Source organism: Petaurus breviceps, unplaced genomic scaffold (assembly GCF_028583685.1).
Source record: "Petaurus breviceps papuanus isolate PSGF00001 unplaced genomic scaffold, PetGlider_PUasm1.0 90895, whole genome shotgun sequence".
NCBI classification, from domain to species: domain Eukaryota; kingdom Metazoa; phylum Chordata; class Mammalia; order Diprotodontia; family Petauridae; genus Petaurus; species Petaurus breviceps.
This window is the reverse complement of record NW_027187372.1, coordinates 15,970,526-15,990,179: the sequence shown is the minus strand read 5'-3', so window position 1 is coordinate 15,990,179 and position 19,654 is coordinate 15,970,526. Positions and strand designations below refer to the sequence as shown.

Below are 19,654 nucleotides of genomic sequence, written 5' to 3'. Positions count from 1 at the left end.
GTTGAAAATACGAAGATGACATATGCTTATCAAGTTTTGGATATGAAGGTAGCAAGGATTGCTAATATATTAGATGACAGAACTGGGTTCAAAGCTCTCTCAAAAAGGTTAGATTGACGGACACATTTCAACAAGAGTCTCACAATCAATTGATAAAATTTTAAAATGTCCTTGATGTATGGCAAACATAGAATTTCTAAGGAATTTCCACCAGTTTTCCCTCACTCACCATAAAGCTAGGTGGCTTTTCTAGAAAAAGAGACTGGACACTACTGTAATTGTAGTGACCAAGTCTGGACCTGGAGAAAAGTCAGGAAGATTCACCTAGTTCCCTTCTTTACAGAGGTAGGGGCTCTATGGGTGGGAAATTTTGTATATACTGACAGACACAATGGTTGGTGTTCATTGGTTTTGCTGCTCAAGACTTGACGGTATAACTCTAGCATCTGACAAACAGTGGTATATGACCCTGGGCAAATCATTTAACCTCTCGGTGCTCCTGACAACTCTCTAAAACTGACTCTACGCTGCAAAAAAAAGTTTTGGCCCGAACTGGTAGGATCACCCTACACCAATTAAATCATCAGTCAAATTCTTATCCCCTATCCCTAGCCTATTATTTTGTATAGGAAAAATACTCAACTACAAGCTTTTTCAGTAAGTAAATACTAGAAAAGTAATGAATTAATGTGAAAAGAAAAAGAAAATGAGAGTTCAACTTCAGATACTAATCATCTCATCTCAATAATCTTAGTCGTCAGCATCAGTAGATCAACATTTACACAAAGTGAAGCACATGAACACATACTTGAGGGACAAATTACTTTAAAAAAAAAAAAAGGCTATTCAACACTGATACCTTATGGGTTTAATGGTGTCCCAAGATAATATATAACTGGGAGTCACACATATATTTATATACTTCATACAAAGTTAGTAGGACTAGATGTATTACCAATATAAGTAATCCCCAATTTATGTGTGCTATGTTTCAAAAACATTTGTTTTTAGATAATTGATAGAACACATAATATACTTCTTATAAGACAGTTTTACAAATGGTAACTGAGTTCTCAGGAGAGTACACAAAGTCTATTTAATTCATAACATCACCCTAAATAATGCTTTAGAATCTAAGTGCCATTTATAACTATTTCTATAGGAAACTCACTCTGAATTCAAAATTCCTGGAATGCTTCTGTCTTCTTACCAGGGAAAGTATAAACTGAGTTATTTATTTATTTATCCGTTCACTTGTTTATTTATTTACTTTTTGGAGGGCAATTAGGGTTAAGTGACTTGCCCAAAGTCACATCAGCTATTAAGTGTGTCAAGTGTCTGGGGCCACATTTGAACTCAGGTCCTCCTGACTCCAGGGCTGGTGCTCTATTCACTGGGCCACTGTAAGGGTTATGGGATTTAAAGATCTTCCATGCCCCGTTGGACTTGCTGACGTAGCAGGAAGGGGCGGAGCAAGAGGAAGCGGAAGCCAAGCTAGCGTTCCTTCGGTGGCTGGCGGTGGTGGTGACGGCGGCAGCAGCAGAGGCAGTGGCAGCGCGAAGCCCTTTTTGAGTTAGAACTGCTAAGGACTTTCTGCTAAGGACTCCTGCTGAGGACTGCCAGGGGCCGGAGCTGCTGGGAGCGCTCTTCCAGGACGCTGGGTGGTTGCTGTGAGTGGGGAGAGGAGGACCTTTGCCTGAGGTAGCCTGTTCTGTTTTAAAGGCTTGAAAATGTGGGTGCTTTCTACTTTATCTACCTGTGCCAATGTCATAACTACTCTGATGGCTTTCACTTTCTGGTTTTGGGACTCAGTCTTTTGGTATCTTAATAAATTTTCTAGTTTATTTCCTCATATGGCAAACATGACGTATTTTCTAATGGATAATTATATCAGCATATTTGTAATCTCTATAGGCATTGTGAATATGGCATTGCTGATACAGCCACCTAGCTGCCCCCTGAGTTATTTATAAAAGCAGAATTAACAAGACACTAGTAGCAGAAGGGCTAAAGAATAAGGAAAAAAGCAGAAATCTAGCAGAGGTAGAAAGTGATCAAGCATGTGCAAATAACACCAATATTGTAAGGGTGCAAGGGAAAAGGGAAATTTCAACGGATGATTAAGAAACAAATCCACTAAACAGCAGAATGTTGTTAATATTTAGGACCTGAGGGTATTAAATCATATGTGACAAACCAGGCTAGAGAATCCTAGGGGTAGGTACAGAGCAGGGGGAAATGACTGTATAAAATAAAGACAAAGTAGAGTAAATCAACAATAATAAAAAGGAAAAAAGCTGGAAAAGATAAGAATGGAAAAGATAAACTGCAATGAGAACAGAGAAATCAAAGGAAATAAAGGATAAGCCAAAATGAAAAGAACACAAAGAGTAACATTTAAGAAATGGAAGGTGAAAGAAAAATTGAACATAAGAGATTGAAAAGGATAAAAGAACAAATGAATGAGAAAAAAATGAAACTAGCAAAAATGAATGCTAAGAAAGTGGGGATAGAGATGACAATTTATAGGAAAGAAAGTAAATGGTCAAAGCAGTCAAAACATAAATACAAATAATTTTAGTGCCCAGTGCACTTTTGATAGATTCAAGCCAGAAAGATGCTTGGATTTACTGGGCTAGCAATTTTAAAATTCCCTAAAAGAGGTCTTGAATTAGGTTAGCCTGAAATTCAAGTATTTTATGCAGATGCTAAAAGAAATTAAACGTTTACTAAACCTGATTAAAGGGAACGATTGACTCTAAATTTAATCCTGTATGATCTTTTCAAGATGCTCAGTCATAGTAAACTCAGTCATACTATAAACCTAGTGGCATAGGCACATTCACGAAAGTTTAAATATGAATTTTTGAATAACCATTTCTACTACTTTTATATTTTTGTGTCATGTGCATTCCTATTCTCAAAAACCTTGATGAGATGAGCAGAATAGGAAGCATAACATTCCTACATTAAAAATTATACAAAAATTGCAAGGGAATTTGAACATAGTATTGTTATCTAAATACATCTTAAATATTCAATATTTGGCAGGCACTAGTGGGATAAAAAGTATTTTTGAAGGAGTAGAACATCAAAGGATTACCTTTGCAAAATATCCAGAAACAATGATCTTTCCCATAGCATATGATCTAAAGGGAGATCTTACTTAAAGTAGGAGACAAAAATCACATATTAGAGTTTTTAAATTCTAGTGGAATTTTTTAAAAAATAAAAACATGATTTAGAAAGTACTTAAAACACTATGAAAATAGGACTTAAAGCTACATAAGAAAGATTTCTGCCTAAATACCTTTTATTGGTCCTCAAAAATGAAGAATAGTTTCTCAAAAATTTATGTCTGGTCAATTTTATTTAAAAGGTCATTCCACAGGGGTGGCTAGGTGGCACAGTGAAAAGCACACCAACCCTGGAGTCAGGAGAACTGAGTTCAAATTCGGCCTCAGACACTTAACACTTACTGGCTATGTGGCCTTGGGCAAGTCACTTAACCCCAACTATCCTGCCTTCCCCCTCCAAAAAGCGGGGGGGGAAAAAAGTCATTCCACAAACCTTTTGGTATGCAATCTAAGTGTGCTCTCATATCACTCTGCAAGACTTTTTTTTGAAGGATCAAATCAAGAAAGCTTAAAGTTATGTTTAACCTGTGATAACATTAACCAAAGCATTAAACTAAGAAAATAGGGCGGCTAGGTGGTGCAGCGAATAGAGCACCAGCCCCAGAGTCTGGAGGATCTGGGTTCAAGTCTGGCCTCAGACACTTAACACAAAAACTAGCCATGTGACCTTGGGCAAGTCACTTAACCCCAACTGCCCTCCCCCCGAAAATAAATAAATAAATGAATAGAAAGATAAATTAAGAAAATAAATTACCTTTTAAAAAAATTATAAAATAACTGTTTGCTTGGGAGATTTATATAGCAAGACGAATATAAAGACTCTAATATACATCTTTTTTAAAGGTGTTATTGCCTCTATGAAACACATGAGGAGCGGATACAATTCTAAGATCTCTCCATGTATAGTGACCTCCATGTTAAGTGACCTTAAGAACAAATTTCAAGAATAAAGTGCATTAGCACACAATTTCAACATACTCATTTTTTAACTTTTTAAAGTGATTCAACATAATTTCCACTGCTATGTTAGTTTTAAAATATGGCACAATTTTAAAATAATTTTACCTGGTCTTGGTACTGGCTGTGCAGCTGGAGTTTGAGTCTTACGAGCAGATGCACCTTCCTTTAAAATAAACAACAACAAAAAAGTCAAGATTCCAAAATATCCCAACATAAAAAACATTTAAATGAATGAAAATCCCTAAGGACTAAAACATCCATCTTTAATAATTAAAGCATCTCTTGATGCCAGAAACATTTGGGTTGGAAATGAAAAGAGATCTAGAGAAAGCCAAAGAATTCTCATTTTTGCTGCTGGTGTGGAGTATCCATCCTTCTATAAATGAGTTTGGTGGCACAGTGTCCCCTTCCCCTAAGCCAAGTCACAAGAGATTGTGTCTGCCCTTGCCTAATTCCTGGCAGGGCCTACTCGGGAGCCTCCAATAAGGTTTACATTATCATAAGAAGCAAGAACAAGCAACATGGCAGTAATTTGGTTCAGAAGTTCATTTAAGAGCAATACATGACCAAGTGTCTGTTGGTTCCATTTCCAGCAACAGCTTCTGGGGAAATAATCATCCACCATGCTAGTCTTCCAAAATCAGACCCAGGTCATTGTTGGAATTTGTTGTAAATTCAGGAATTTACCAGGTTAATCATAGCATTAACACCTGTGACCTACTTCAGGTCACCTTGATCCAGTGACACAGTGGCATCCTTGCTATTCCTTGAATAAGACATACCTTTTCTTAATTAAAACTTTTCACAGGGTTTCTCCATGGATGCAATGCTTTCTGGAGCTCAGCTGCCTCATTTATTTCCTTATTTCCTCAGGGTTGGCTGAAAGTCAACTAAAATTCCTTTCCTTTCTATTCTCAATCTATGATCTAATGATTATCTAATTTGATTTCTATAATGGTCCTATGAAGAAGGTACTATAGGTAGTATTCTTTTTATTTTACAGATGAGGAAACCGAGGCTTAGAGAGGTAAAGTATCACGTCTATGATCCACAAAGTTATTAAGTTCTAAAAATGAGATATGGACCTAATTTTTTCTTAACTTAATCCAGTACTGTAACTATTGTATCATGAAGTCCAGTTCAACAGGTATTTTAAGTCTTTTAACATTTCCTATATACCACTGCATCATTGAAGATACTTTGGCTAAATAATCATTTAGCCTATTTTCTTTTCTAATCACAACATTTCCTTGATTTTAATGCCACGCTACTTCTTATGTACAAGTCAAAAATAAGAATTATGCCTCACTTATACATGCCATAGGTCTCCAGTGGCATATGTATGTATGTATAAATGTGTATATAAAAATATAAACTTAAAAATCAAACATGTAATTAATCAAATACTTCTTAAATGTTTATGGAAAATGACTAAGATATAAGATTTGCTATATGCTCCAAGGTGGTGAATTATACTTCACCTTCAATGGAATGCATACCATGGGACTGAAATCATGATTTATGGGCAGCCAAGAAGTCCAACATATTCTATATTTAGTCAAGATAATTTCTCCTTGCAATTCACAACAAAAACAAAACAGGAAAACTGGAAAACATTTAGACATTAAGGCTTATATGAGTTATGAGCTATGGTACCCTTATGACATTACTAAGTGGTGTTCAAGTAGAACTACACTAACTTCTTAACCATGCCACTTCCACAACAATTCCCAAGACCTCTTCTACTCCTTAAGACACATAGAAAATATTTTTTAAAAACAAATTTAGCTATTTCAGAGTAATGTCACTACCAGATTACTATTCTAATGATATAAATGAATTTGATTTAAAGTTTAAAGTCAGTTAGAAAGGCCAAACTTTTTTTAAAAGTATATCAACGGAGGCTTCTAAAATGCTTGAAGTACTTTTAAAAAAATGGTCTCTTACATCAAATAGCACAAATATACCCCAAATAATTTTATCTGTACAATTATTCTGTTAAGGAAACTATTTCTTGAGAGACTGCAAATATAAACTTTCACCCAACTATGCTTGATTATCACAAATTCAAAATTTGTATTCAGTGAGTTTTAATCATACATGTACAAGTCAAGACTACTATAAACATTTCCATTAGACTTTAAATCAATATTTCAGCACCACTGTATCCAAAATCCTAATAAAATTATTCTAGAGTATTAGAATTATAATGAATAATTCCAAAATAATATTTGTTCAGTTTACTGTACAAAATTATGTATCCTATTTAAAAAGTAAGCGATTTCCATGATATATTGCCATCATTTGGTACAACATGCTGTCTGTCACTTGACATCTGTTTTAAGTGATAACAAAAATGAGTACTAAAAATATATTTCACTCTTGAAGAAGGGATAGATTAAACTCTTAAAATTCTGTAAGAATATAGGTTTACCATAGTCATTCCAGCAGCACCTTCCCTTCCCCCCCCAAAGCACAGCACACTGGATGTGGAGTCCTTAAACCCCAGTGACTTGGGGCAAGTCACTTAATTTCTTTGGGCCCAGTTTCCTAAACTGCAAAATCAGGGTGATGGACCAGATCACTTAAGTTCTTCTTATATTATACTTTTGGATCATTTCTTTGGGGTGGGGGTGGGGGGGAGAGGAGTGATTCCCTCATGGACTAAATATAAAAACAGAAGATTCATTTAATAAGGGAAATTCCTTTTGAAACAACTGGGCAGGTGGGAGGGGAGAATAGTGCAACACAACATTTGATTTGAAATCAGATGGTGCTAAGCTTGAATTTTTGGCTACTGTGCTGTGTACCTAAAGGCAGGCACTATAATCTCTTGGATACTCAATTTCTTCATCTAAAAATTAGGGGGCCGAACTCTTTAATTTCTAGCTCTAAATGCTTTGCTCTTATAATTTCAACTTTTCATCTCATGCCCTTACATCAAGTAAGAACCAATTAGCCTGAAAAATTGCACCAGTATTAAACTTATTCTGATAGGAGACAGAGGAGTCAGAAGAAAAAAGAAATCCATACAAAAAAGATAAAAACAAGGGGCGGCCAGGTAGCACAGCGAGTAAGAGCACCGGCTTCAGTGTCAGAACGACCTGGAGATCGAATCCCAGGCTCAGACACTTAGCACCCACCCAGAAACACCTGGCTGTGTAACCTTGAGCAAGTTACTTAACCCCAATTGCTTAGGGGCGGCCAGGTGGCTCAGCGAGTAAGAGCACCAGCTCCAGTGTTGGGATGACCTGGAGATCGAATCCCGGGCTCAGACACTCAGCACCACACCCAGAAATAACTGGCTGTGTAACCTTGAGCAAGTTACTTAACCCTGATTGCTTAATAAAAAAAAAAAAATAAGATAAAACAAAGTCCTTAGTTTTGTTTTGTTTTTTAATTTGGAAGAGTGGTGGTTAATGAAAGAAAAGGCAAATTGGGCATATTTTTAGTCCTGGGGTTGAGTCTAAAGGCAATGTCCAGTGCCACCCCTAACAGCTCCATATTAGAAACTGGCTCTAGTTGTGTTCTGTCATTTTGTCTAAAAATTAATATTTCTCTCATTATTGATAAGTGATTATAATATTCTATTCAATGCATGCTTGGCAGAGAGATAGCAGTGAATAAATTAGCCAAAATGTCTGACCATGTATCTCCCACAACTTTTTGAACCTTTTTGTGGTGAAGATCTAAGAATATGACAGGAAAAAAATAAATTTCTGGCTAGTTGAATGGATCCCATAATTGGAAATGCTGGCAGTTATGAAAATAAGAGGGATCCTACAATAAAGAACAAAGTGATAAAATAAGTGATACTTTTTAATAAGGCAGAGAGGTAGACCAAGACTTTAAAAAACAAAAACATAAATTTTAATAGTTTATCTGTATATAGCACACTGAAGTATGCAAACTGCTTTATATATACCATATTATTTGAGTTTTACAACCCTGTGAAGTAAATAATACAGTATTATTGTTCCTATTTTACATATGAAAAAGCAAAGACTCAGGGAGGTTAAATGATTACATACCTAGAGTGACAGAGCAATAGGTAACTTAAACACTGATAGTAAAGTATTAGAGAAAATAAGATGCTGGGGGAGGGGGGGAGGTTGGAACTCAATGGATTGTGGAACTGAGTGTTGTAAACTAAAAGTAAATAAATAAATGAATGACCAAATGAACAAATAAATAGAATTTTTGTTCTAAGACAATAGAAAAAAAAAGTCCTTAAAAAAGCTTTAGAGTTGTTCTCTTAAGTAATGTTGTTTATCTTCTATAAGCACACATACTTAATGGAGGAAAATAATAATCATACTACCTACATCACAGTGAAGTTATGAGAAAAGAATTATATAAATTTTAAAGAGCCATTTGCATATAAGTTATAATCACCATAATAAAAATTAAACTAAAAACTATTAAGCGCCTCTTGTGGAGAATCATAAAATCTTAGGTTTTGAATGAAAACTTAGAGATTATTTTTATTTTAGAGAAAATAAAGGTTAAACAACTGGCCCCAAGATCACAGACATATAATTGATACAGGCCCAGAATTAGTAATATTTGATAATAGAAAATTGATAATTATGATTCAATGTTAAGTTTTTAAAAATATTTAGGAAACATTATGTGAAAAATATTATCTAGCTGGGAGAAGAAAGGCATAAGCAAAAAAAAAAAAAAGCACCCAACAAAAACAAAACCCAAAAGAGCTGACAAGATGTGTTAACTGGAGAGGAAAACCTGCTTTCTTCACTAAAAGTCAGAAAGAAACCTCATAATTTCTGCCAAGACTTCAGGCAGTTTTCTAAAGCAAAAAGGGGGAAAAAATACCTTGAATTAAAATAAAAAGAGAAAAATGCTAGATTCACAACAATAAATTGGCAAAAGACAGAGCAGGGCACAAAATATCAAGTATTTAAATCCTCAATGACTTTTTGGAAAAAAAAAACAACAACAAGATTATACCACATATCCCAGAAAAAGTAAATAATATGCTATTTTACCAGAGAAACAGGTGATTTAGTTTTCAGAAAATAAAATATAAAACTTACATTAATAATATTGACATGTGGGGCAGCCAGGTAGCACAGCGAGTAAGAGCACCGGCTCCAGTGTCAGGATGACCTGGGGATTGAATCTGGGCTCAGACACTTAGCACCCACCCAGAAACACCTGGCTGTGTAACCTTGAGCAAGTTACTTAACACTGATTGCTTTAAAAAAAAAATTATATATCATGTAGTTTAAACTCCACTGAATCAGTATGTTTTGGCTAGAAAAACAAAACAAAAAAAACCAGAACACCATACCTAATTCATATGTAGATACTGTGCTAGCTAAAGTTAAGGTTACTAAATAGAATATGAATATTAAAACTATGCAATTTGAAAAAATATCTGCCTTTAAAAGTTTACATATTTTAATAATAAAAAAATAAGTCTGTTAAGTCTAGTTTTCCTACTTTACTATTGTGGGAAACAAAAGAAGGAATTCTATTTCCACAGGATTAAAACTCCTCCCAGCTTTGAGTGATACTAGAATACAAGTCAAAGGTGACCGGTTCTAATCAGAGATGTGACCTAGCAGGTCAGAAGCTTGTCAGTATATTTAAGGAGCTGTTTGAGAAGGAATATATCAAAGTAAGAGAACATGAAGTGGGAGATTCAGGAGGGTTGCATCTAACCAATGGAGAGCAAGGAAGGAAATTCGAATTGGGAACAGAATAAAAATGCTTAAATTTGTCTGAGCCAGCAGAGTCTCCATTAGGGAGGTATCCATTCACTAGGAATGTGAAACAAAATCTTCCTGGCTTCACAATGAGTATTGCTCTTTCTAGAATAAGCATGTTGCTCACACTGTGAAGGTTATATTTAGTGAACACATAATTCACAAACTTAATATCAAGCTCTTAATCACTTGGGAATAACAAAGTAAGGAGTTGTAATTGCTCAATACCAACTGTCTTAAGGTTTGGTTTATTGTTTATTGGTTTATTGGACATACAATAGGTCAGTCACAGCAGTCTACATTATTTTTACTCTAGCACAATAAAATTAGATTTTCCATTACGTTACTAGTATCTGAAGAATATTCAACTTTAGCAAACTATGCTAAAATTGAAATAAAAAGCATAGTCGAAAATAATATTCACTGTTCTGTTTCTTCTAAAAATATTTAGTTTCCTTATATAGCAGTTAGATTATATTGGATTGGTATTCCAAAGGGAGGGAGATTTAGAAACAAAAGAAAATCCTTTGTCTTTACTACCTACTTCCAGGTATCATGGGAAACAATTTTGCACTTTTTTTTTTTTCATTTCTCAATTTATTTAATTATTTATTTTTAGTTTCCAACATTCACTTCCATAAGTTTTCGATTTTCTCCCCATCCCTCCCCAAGACTACTTGCAATCTGATACGGGCTATACACATACATTACTATTAAACACATTTTCCCATTAGTCATGTTGTATAGAAGAATTACAATGAATGAGAAAAATCATGAGAAAGGGGGAAAAAAACAAAACAAAACCAAAAAAAAAGTCTGCTTTGTTCTGCATTCCAACTCCATAGTTTTTTCTCTGGCTGGTATTTTCCATCATGTGTTTTGGAATTGTTTTAGGTCCTTGAATTGCTGAGGAAAGCCAAGTCTATCAAAATCTGTCCTCACACACTGTGGCTGTTACTCTGTACAATGTTCTCCTGGTTCTGCTCCCCATACTCAGCATCAGTTCATAAACGTCTATCCAGGTTTCTCTGAAATCTGCCTGTTCATCATTTCTTACATCACAATAGTATTCCATTACATTCATATACTATAACTTGTTTATTAGCCATTCCCCAATTGATGGGCATCCCTTTGATTTCCAGTTCTTGACCATCACAAAAAGAGCTACTAGAAATATTTTTGTACATGTGTGTCCTTTTATGATCTCTTTGGGATACAGCCCCAGAAGAGGTATTGCTGGGTCAAAGGGTATACACATTTTTATAGCCCTTTGGGCATAGTTCCAAATTGTTTGGTTTCCAAATGGTTTGATCAGCTCACAGATCCACCAACAATGAATTAGTGTTCCAACATTCCCATATCCTCCCCAACATTTATCATTTTCCTGTTTTCCTATGTTAGCCAATCTGATAGGTGTGATGTGGTACCTCAAAGTTGTTCTGATTTGCATCTCTCTAATCAATAGTGATTTAGAGCATTTTTTTCATATGACTATAGATAACTATCATATCTTCCTCTAAAAACTGCCTGTTCATAATCATTGACCATTGATCAACTGGGGAATAACTTGTATTCTTGTAAATTTGACTCAATTCTCTATATATTTTAAAAATGAGGCCTTTATCAGAGATACTGTGTGTAAAAACTCTTTCCCAGTTTTTTGCTTCCCTCCTGATATCCTAATTTGCATTGGCTTTGTGCAAAAACTTTTCAATTTAATGTAATCACAATTATCCATTTCACATTTCATGTTCTCTACCTCTTCCCTGGTCATAAATTCCTCCATTCTCCATAAATATGACAGATAAACTATTCCTTACTCCTCTAATTTGTTTATAGTATCAGTCTTTATACCTAGATTGTGTACCCATTTGGACTTTATTCTGATATACAGTGTCAGATGCTGGTCTATACCCAGTTTCTGCCATATTATTTTCCAATTTTCCCAGCAGTTGTTGTCTAACAGTGAATTCTTATCCCAGAAGCTAGGGTCTTTGGGTTTATCAAACAGTTGATGGCTATAGTCATTGACTACTGTGTCTTGTGTACCTAACCTATTCCACTGATCTACCCCTTTATTTCTTAGTCAGTAGCAAGTAGCTTTGATGATTGCTGTTATATAATATAATTTAAGATATGGTATGGCTAGGCCACCTTCCCTAGCCTTTCTTTTCATTAATTCCCTTGATATTCTGGACTTTTTGTTCTTTCAGATGAATTTTGATATTATCTTTTTCTAGCCCTAAAAATTGATTTTTCAGTAAATTTTGTACTTTCAAGGCACGCACATAAAGTCTAGTATGGTACACAAATACATTAATCTGAAAGCAAATTTTAACAATTCTAGAGGGTTAAACCTCAAAACCATCATAGCGACAGTAAACACCAGAGATCAAAGTATTAAAATTTTACTAACTTTAACATTTAAGCTTAGATGAGAATTTTATTCCTTATGAAAGAATATTTTCAAAAATTATAAGAGCTTTCTTATACACCCTTCAATATTTACTTCTAGTTCTTTACTTTTGTCATTTTCTGTCAATTCATTTTCTAAGGACAGAATGATAATATCTTCTTTCCATCAATATTCTTTTTGTGTTGAAGGTTTTAATGGTCTTTAACGGCATTAATTTTTGTTAAACTTCATCTATTTTTGTTCCTAAAAACTATTTTACCATTGTTATTCATAAAAAAGGACATATATTTCAAATATATTGTTTATCTCCTGTTGTGCAGTATAGAGAAACACGAAACATTAGTCTGTTATTTAATCATAGATGATGCTTTTTTAAGGAATTGCAGATTATAAAAAAAGTGCATAGTAATTTTGAGGGGTAAGACACTCTTAACTGAGGGGACTCAGAAAAAGCTTTAGGGAAAAGATGGCTCTTGTTTGAATTTGGAAGGAAACTTTCTGAATGACATCATGTGCTGATTTCATCATGTCCTAATACTTCAGAGTCTCTTGGAAGAAATCTTAAACTACTCAAGAGGTTGGCTAGACCTCCATACAAAGGAATAACCAAGGGAATGAAGAATGTATCCTGACCAGATAGATCTGGATACACAATCTAAAGGACCTAGTTGTTTCTCTATTCATTCTTATTTCAATTCCTCATTACCTTTCACCAAGACTGTTGCAAAGGTCTTCAAACTGGTATCCTTGCCTCAAGTTTCTTACAGTCCACTGAATCCTGTTGTCAAAGTATTTTTCCTAAAGCAAAGATCTGATGAAGTCATTCTTCTAATCAATCAAATTCAGTAGCATAAAATACAGACTGCTCTGTTTAGTTTTTAAAATCCTTCACAACTTTCCCAAACTACTGGGTATTACTCTCCCTCTGTGTCTATGATCCAAGCAAATTAGCCTTCTCTCTATTCCTCACACACGGCAGATACTCCTCTTTGTGACAATATAAAATTCTTGAAAATTAGGATTGTTGGCAGAGTTAAGATGGCAGAGCAGAAACAGGACTTCTGCGGGGCTCCCGCTTCCAACTCCTCCAATCCATGTAAAAGGTGACTCTGAACAAACTCTGGAGCTACAGAACCCACAAAACGACACAGAGAAGCTAAATCCTGCTGAGGACAGCCTGGAAAGTTGGCAGGAAGTGGCCAGCACAGCATGTTGGGAGCTGAGGCCAGCTCACCAGATGTTTTAGCCTCAGATGAGGGCAGTCACAACCAGCCGCTGGCTAGAGGGACTTCAGATAACCAGCAGCTGTGGCGGTTTCCAGAATTATCAACTCATGGATGCTAAGGACAAAGTGAGAGGTCAGTACAGTATGGAATTTGAGAACCAGGAGTTCGGGAGTGTGGTCAGGCCTTTACCCCCTGGAGGCAGAAGCCACTGAGGTGCTGTCAGCCATCGCCATGTGGCTGCTTCAGAGCTCCTGGTCTGCAGATTGTAGGGGGACCAAATGACCATTCTGAGGGGTAATCACTCCTGCTTTAGCCTGCTTGGATCTGGATTGTTATCTAGGGTTGAGATCCTGGGATGCATGACCAGTTTGCCAGAGTGTGTGGAGGCTTCAGAGAGAGGCACCCAACTAATAGCTCCAACAGCTGTGAAAACCCCAGCATTTGGGATAAAACTCCCCTTTCTGGTAGCAGAGTTTGACTGTGGCAAAAAGCTCAAAAGTCAGGAAATTGGGTGGCAACATGAGCAAACGAGGGAAGCAAGGGAAGCACAGCAGTCCGACTCTGTATTCCTTTTTTGGGGACAAAAAGGATTGGGGCATGGAACTGGAGGAAGACAACAAAGTCAGAACTCCTGCACCAGAAGCTTCCAAGAAAAGAATAAGCTGCTTACAGGCCATAGAGGAGCTTAAGAAGGATTTTGAAAACCAAATAAGAGAAGTGGAGGAAAAATTGGGAAGAGAAATGAGAATGATGCAAGAAAATTATAAAATGAGCATCAACAACCTGACTGAAGAAAATAGCATCTTAAAAAATAGAATAACTCAAATGGCAAAAGAGGCTCAAAAAGCCAATGAGGAGGAATGCCTTAAAAAGCCGAATTTGCCAGATGGTAAAAGAATCTCAAAAACTCACTGAAGAGAATCATTCCTTCAGAATTAGACTGGAGCAACTGAAGGCTAGTGATTTTATGAGAAATCAAGATACTATTAAACAGATCCCAAAAATGAAAAAATAGAAGGCAATGTGAAATACCTCATTGAAAAAACCACTGACCTGGAAAACAGATCCAGGAGAGATAATTTAAAAATTATTGGACTACCTGAAAGCTACGATCAAAAAAAAAGAACCTAGAAATCATCCTCCAAGAAATTCTCAAGGAAAACTGCCCTGATGTTTTAGAACCAGAGGGCAAAATAGAAATTGAAAGAATCCACCTATCACCTCCTGAAAAAGATCCCAAAAAGAAAACTCCTAGGAATATTATAGCCAGGTTCCAGAGTTCCCAGATCAAGGAGAAAATATTACAAGCAGCCAGGAAGAAACAATTTGAATATTGTGGAAACACCATCAGGATAACACAGGATCTGGCAGCTTCTACACTGAGGGATCGAAGGGCTTGGAATATGATATTCTGGAGGTCAGAGGAGCTGGGATTAAAACCAAGAATCACCTACCCAGCAAAACTGAGTATCATGTTTCAGGGGAAAATATGGTCATTCAGTGGAATAGAGGACTTTCAAGCATTCTTGCTGAAAAAAAACCAGAGTTGAATAGAAAATTTGACATTCAGATACAAAAAGCAAGAGAAGCATGAGAAGGTAAACAGGGAAAAGAAATCATAAGGAACTTATCAAAGCTGAACTATTGACATTCCTTCATGGAAAAATGATAATTATAACTGATGAAACTTTTTCTCAGTATGAGAATAGTTGAAGGGAATAGACATGTGTGTATGTGTGTATATATATGTATACATACATATATATGTTTATATAGGAGGGTATATGAATACATATGTGAGTATGTGTACATATGTAGACAGAGGGCACAGCACCAGCTGAATAGGAAGGGATGATACTTAAAAGGTGAAATTAAGAGGTGAGCGAGGAATATAATGAGAGGAGATGGGGACAGATAGAATGGGGTAAATTATCTCATATAGAAGAGGTAAGAGAAAACGGTTCCAATAAAGGGGAAGAACAGGAAGGCAAATAAGTCTATCTTATTCTCAATGAATTTGGCTTAGGGAGGGAATGACATAAACACTAAATAGGGTATCTCACCCTACAGGAGAGTAAGGGGGAAGGGGATGAGAGAGAGGGGATGATGGAAGGGAGGACAGGCTGGGGGACGGAATGGAGGGAAATATAGTCAGTCTTTCACAATATATACACTATGGAAATGTTTTGCATAGCTACACATATACAACCTATATTGAATTGCTTATCTTCCCAGTAAGGGTGGGTGACGAGGGAGGTAGGAAAAGAATGTGGAATTCAAAAGTTTAAAATCGAATGTTTAAAAATATATATATATATATTATTATTATTATTATTATTATTTTACATGTAACTGGGGAATAAGATATACAGGCACAGGGGCATAGAGATCCACCATGCCCTACTGGAAAGTCAGAAGGGGAATGGGGGAAGATACAGGAGAGAGCAGATTGAGGGAGGGGATATTCAGTGGGGTTGCTGTTTTGGGGTGGTGGGTAGGGGAAAAATGGGGAGAAAATTTGTAACTCAAAATCTTGTGGAAATGAATGATGTAAACTAAAAAATAAATAAATAACTACAAGAAAAGCAACTCCCCTCCCCCAAAAGAAAATTAGGATTGTTTTTGATAGCTGTATCCCCAGAGCCAAGAACAATGCCTGGACCACTGTGGGCACTTAATAAATGTTTGCTGATTGACAATACAGCTGGACAACCAATCGGGCCTACATTTGAATAGGAAAAGGGTAGTAGGATGGAATACCACTGAAAACTTATAAAGCTACTTTAATGACATCAAGTTCCTCCCCAAAATAAAGGCTCATCTTTTTAAAGTCAACATTGTACTGGTGTTGCCATATGGCAATGAGACATGGAATATGTCAGTCTTTGATAAAAAAAACTATGAATAAAATCATAAAAATAAATTTCACATAGAGGGCAATGAAGAGGCACAAGGTAGGGCTGAGCTCACTGTACCATATAAACAATGAGTAACTTTGAAGAACGAGTAAAAAATATCATCAGGGAGATTCAAGACAAAAAAAGAAAATGGGAAAGTGGCAAAGATAAGAGATAACAAGTAGACAGAGTGTTCTACTAAGACATAGTCTGAACCTAATAAATGCTTACTGATTAACTGATATAACACTAAAGTTAATTATGATGGTAATTTCAAACCTGAGTTTAAAATCCTTTATTTAAAAGGAACAAAAATAATGCCAACTTTAAAACAAAGAAACTATATATTACATATTTAGGCAGTTATGATATATATTAATTGTATGAGCACTTTTGGAAAATAATGTCCATAAAAATTTCAAAGCTCCTTTTAGTAAGTGATTCACCTTTCTATTTTGCAATTCTTCTGATATTCTCTTCAAATACTTCCTCTAATGTATTACTTTTTTAGAATTCTTGACAATTTAATTCTATAATAGTACTATACTACTAAGTTCACTAATCAAATAATGTCTCATTAATCTGAATGTCATAAATCAAATATTAATTCATTCAATAAGTATTTATTAGGTGGTTACTACATGTGAGGCACTGAAAATACCTGAAATCAGAGTAAGAAAATCTAACAGTTTATGTTCTAATCATCCAGGACTGCAACACCATTTGAAGTCTTCCAATTTCCCTGTCTTCTTCTGCCTCTAGGCCTTTAGCCACCTTGTTTCCATTGCCAGCAATGGGCTCTTTGAAATTCAAATGTTCTTTTACTGATTAGGCTGGGGGACCACATCTTCCAAGAAGTTTTCCTTTATCCCCACCCTGAGCACTGGATATTAGCAATTTTTCTCTCTTCTAAGTTATCAAACCACTCCAATTTAAAACTTCCATATGTTTATCATACTGTAATTAATACGTAATTATTTGTGTATGTCTTATCCCTTTCTCTCTAGACTAGAAACACACTGAAGGTGGTCCTTATTTCATCTTTGTAGCTTAGATAACTTGATGAATATAAATACTTAAATTATTTGTTGAATTAAAAAACAAAGTTAAATTCTTCAAGATGAATGGTTGACTAACTGATGACATGCACTATCCCAACTTTATCCTTCAGGCAATCTTACAAAAGCTTTTCATGCCTAGAAATTAAAATGGAAAAAGTTTACTTAGTGTTTCAACAATGGCTGACTCCCTTAAAATGAAAAGACAAAAGAGAGGAGGGAGAGAGGGAGAGGGGGAGAGAGAGGGAGAGAGAGAGAGACACAGAGAGATAGACAGAGAGATAGACAGACGAGAGAGAGAGAGAGAGAGAGAGAGAGAGAGAGAGAGAGAGAGAGAGAGAGAGAGAGAGAGAGAGAGAGAGAGAGAGATTCCAAAACAAAGAAATTTAAAGAGTAAGTAAAGTGATGGGGACAAAACAGAAAGGGAAGACATTCTGTTTCTACTGCCTCAGTAAACACGTTCATAAAATTTTGGCATGCTCACTGAAGCTTTCCCTTTGTGTCACTGAATCATAAGTTATACTCTGAGAACAGCACATTCTCTAAGCTACCAGGAGCTACTGCTGGGGCAAGTATGCATTAGAGAATTGAAGTACTTCATAAAAACAGGAAAAAAAAATCCAAAACACTTCCCTCTCCCCCAGCCGAAGACAATCCTTTACAGTATCTGAAATCTATGCCTTTTTTCCCTGTCCCACTTTCAACTCCCTATTTCACATATCATATACTGTAATAACCTCTCAACTAGTGACTGTCTTACTCTAGTCTCTCTTGCCTCCAATTCATCCTACATACAGCTACCAAATCAGTCTTCTCATCAAACAGCAAAGCATTTATCAAGCATCATCTATGTGTTGTACAGTAAGTACTACTCAAAACTTTTCAATGGTTCCCAGTACCTACCTAGTAAAATAGCATGCCATTCAAGGCTTGCCCTGATGTGCCTTTCTAGAATTATTTCCCTAGTCCCTCCCTTTCACATACCATGTAGACTACACACTTCTGTGGCTTTACTCAGTCTATTTCTTCTGCCTTGAATCTTCTCTCTGCCACCCACAGTCCAATATCTGCCTCTGCTGTGTATTGCCATTTTACTCACAAGTTCAAAGATCAAAGTTCACAGATCAAAGGCCCTCTTCCATGAAGGCTTTTACCATTTCCTGGCACTTGGATGAAAATTTTCATTTAACAGACCACTCTAAACTCATCATTTTGTTTATAAAGAAAGCTAGTTCATTAGATGAGCAGTGTTTAGAATCTACTGCCTGGCATATAATAAAGGCTTGTTGATTAATTACTTAATTAGGTCAAGGAAATGAAAAGCATCAACTTTTCTATACTACTCTAAGGTGAGAATACAAACTCATTTCTCTATTATGCCCACCATATAGATCATTCATTGTCTTATTCTCTCTCCTATTCAATTGGGTTTATATTGATGACAGTTGTTCAGTCATTTAAATATACTCAAGTGATTTGCCATTTCTCTATCCAACATACTTCACAGATGAGGAAAATGGGGCAAACTAGATTATGTGACTTGCCCAGGGTCACACAGCTACTTGGTGTCTGAGATCAAATTTGAACTCAGGTCTTCCTGACTCCAGGCCCAGCATTCTATCCTTTATGCCACCTACCTGTCCATTATGGTAGTAGTGATAACCAACAAGTAGACAGGGCTAAAAGACACCTAGAGGCAGATCTGACAGATGTACCACAAATAGCAAGATACACAGACATTGATTTAATTTCAATGAACCATGTAACATATGGCATAGTACCAAAATATTTAAAAGAATAGCTAAATGACTTACACAGGGAAATTGATAATAAAACTACTGATAGTGGGAAATGTCAAAGTATTTCTTTTAAACCTAGAGAAACAAAAAAAGTGAATAAGAAAGAAACTAAGGACCAGAATATAATTCTAGACATATGATCTCTGGGAATGGGAATAAAAAGTAATATACATATTTCTCATTGTGCATTGTAACTTTAAACAAATGCATATCAGGCATGAAAACCTCGCCAAAGGGGCGGCCAGGTAGCACAGCGAGTAAGAGCACCGGCTCCAGTGTTGAGAAGACTTGGAGATCAAATCCCGGGCTCAGACACTTAGCACCCACCCAGAAACACCTGGCCGTGTAACCTTGAGCAAGTTACTTAACCCTAATTGCTTAGGGGCGGGCCAGGTGGCTCAGTGAGTAAGAGCACAGGCTCCAGTGTCG

General features: G+C 36.0%; 1 protein-coding gene across 1 annotated transcript in view; it reads right to left on the bottom strand.

The window, feature by feature from the left end:
* CDC73 (cell division cycle 73) overlaps positions 1–19,654 on the bottom strand; it is a 162,276-nt gene that overhangs the window by 35,546 nt on the left and 107,076 nt on the right. Inside the window, exon 11 of the mRNA XM_069074465.1 lies at positions 4,203–4,260. Coding sequence (XP_068930566.1) covers positions 4,203–4,260 — 58 coding nt within the window. The remainder of the gene's footprint in view (positions 1–4,202; positions 4,261–19,654) is intronic.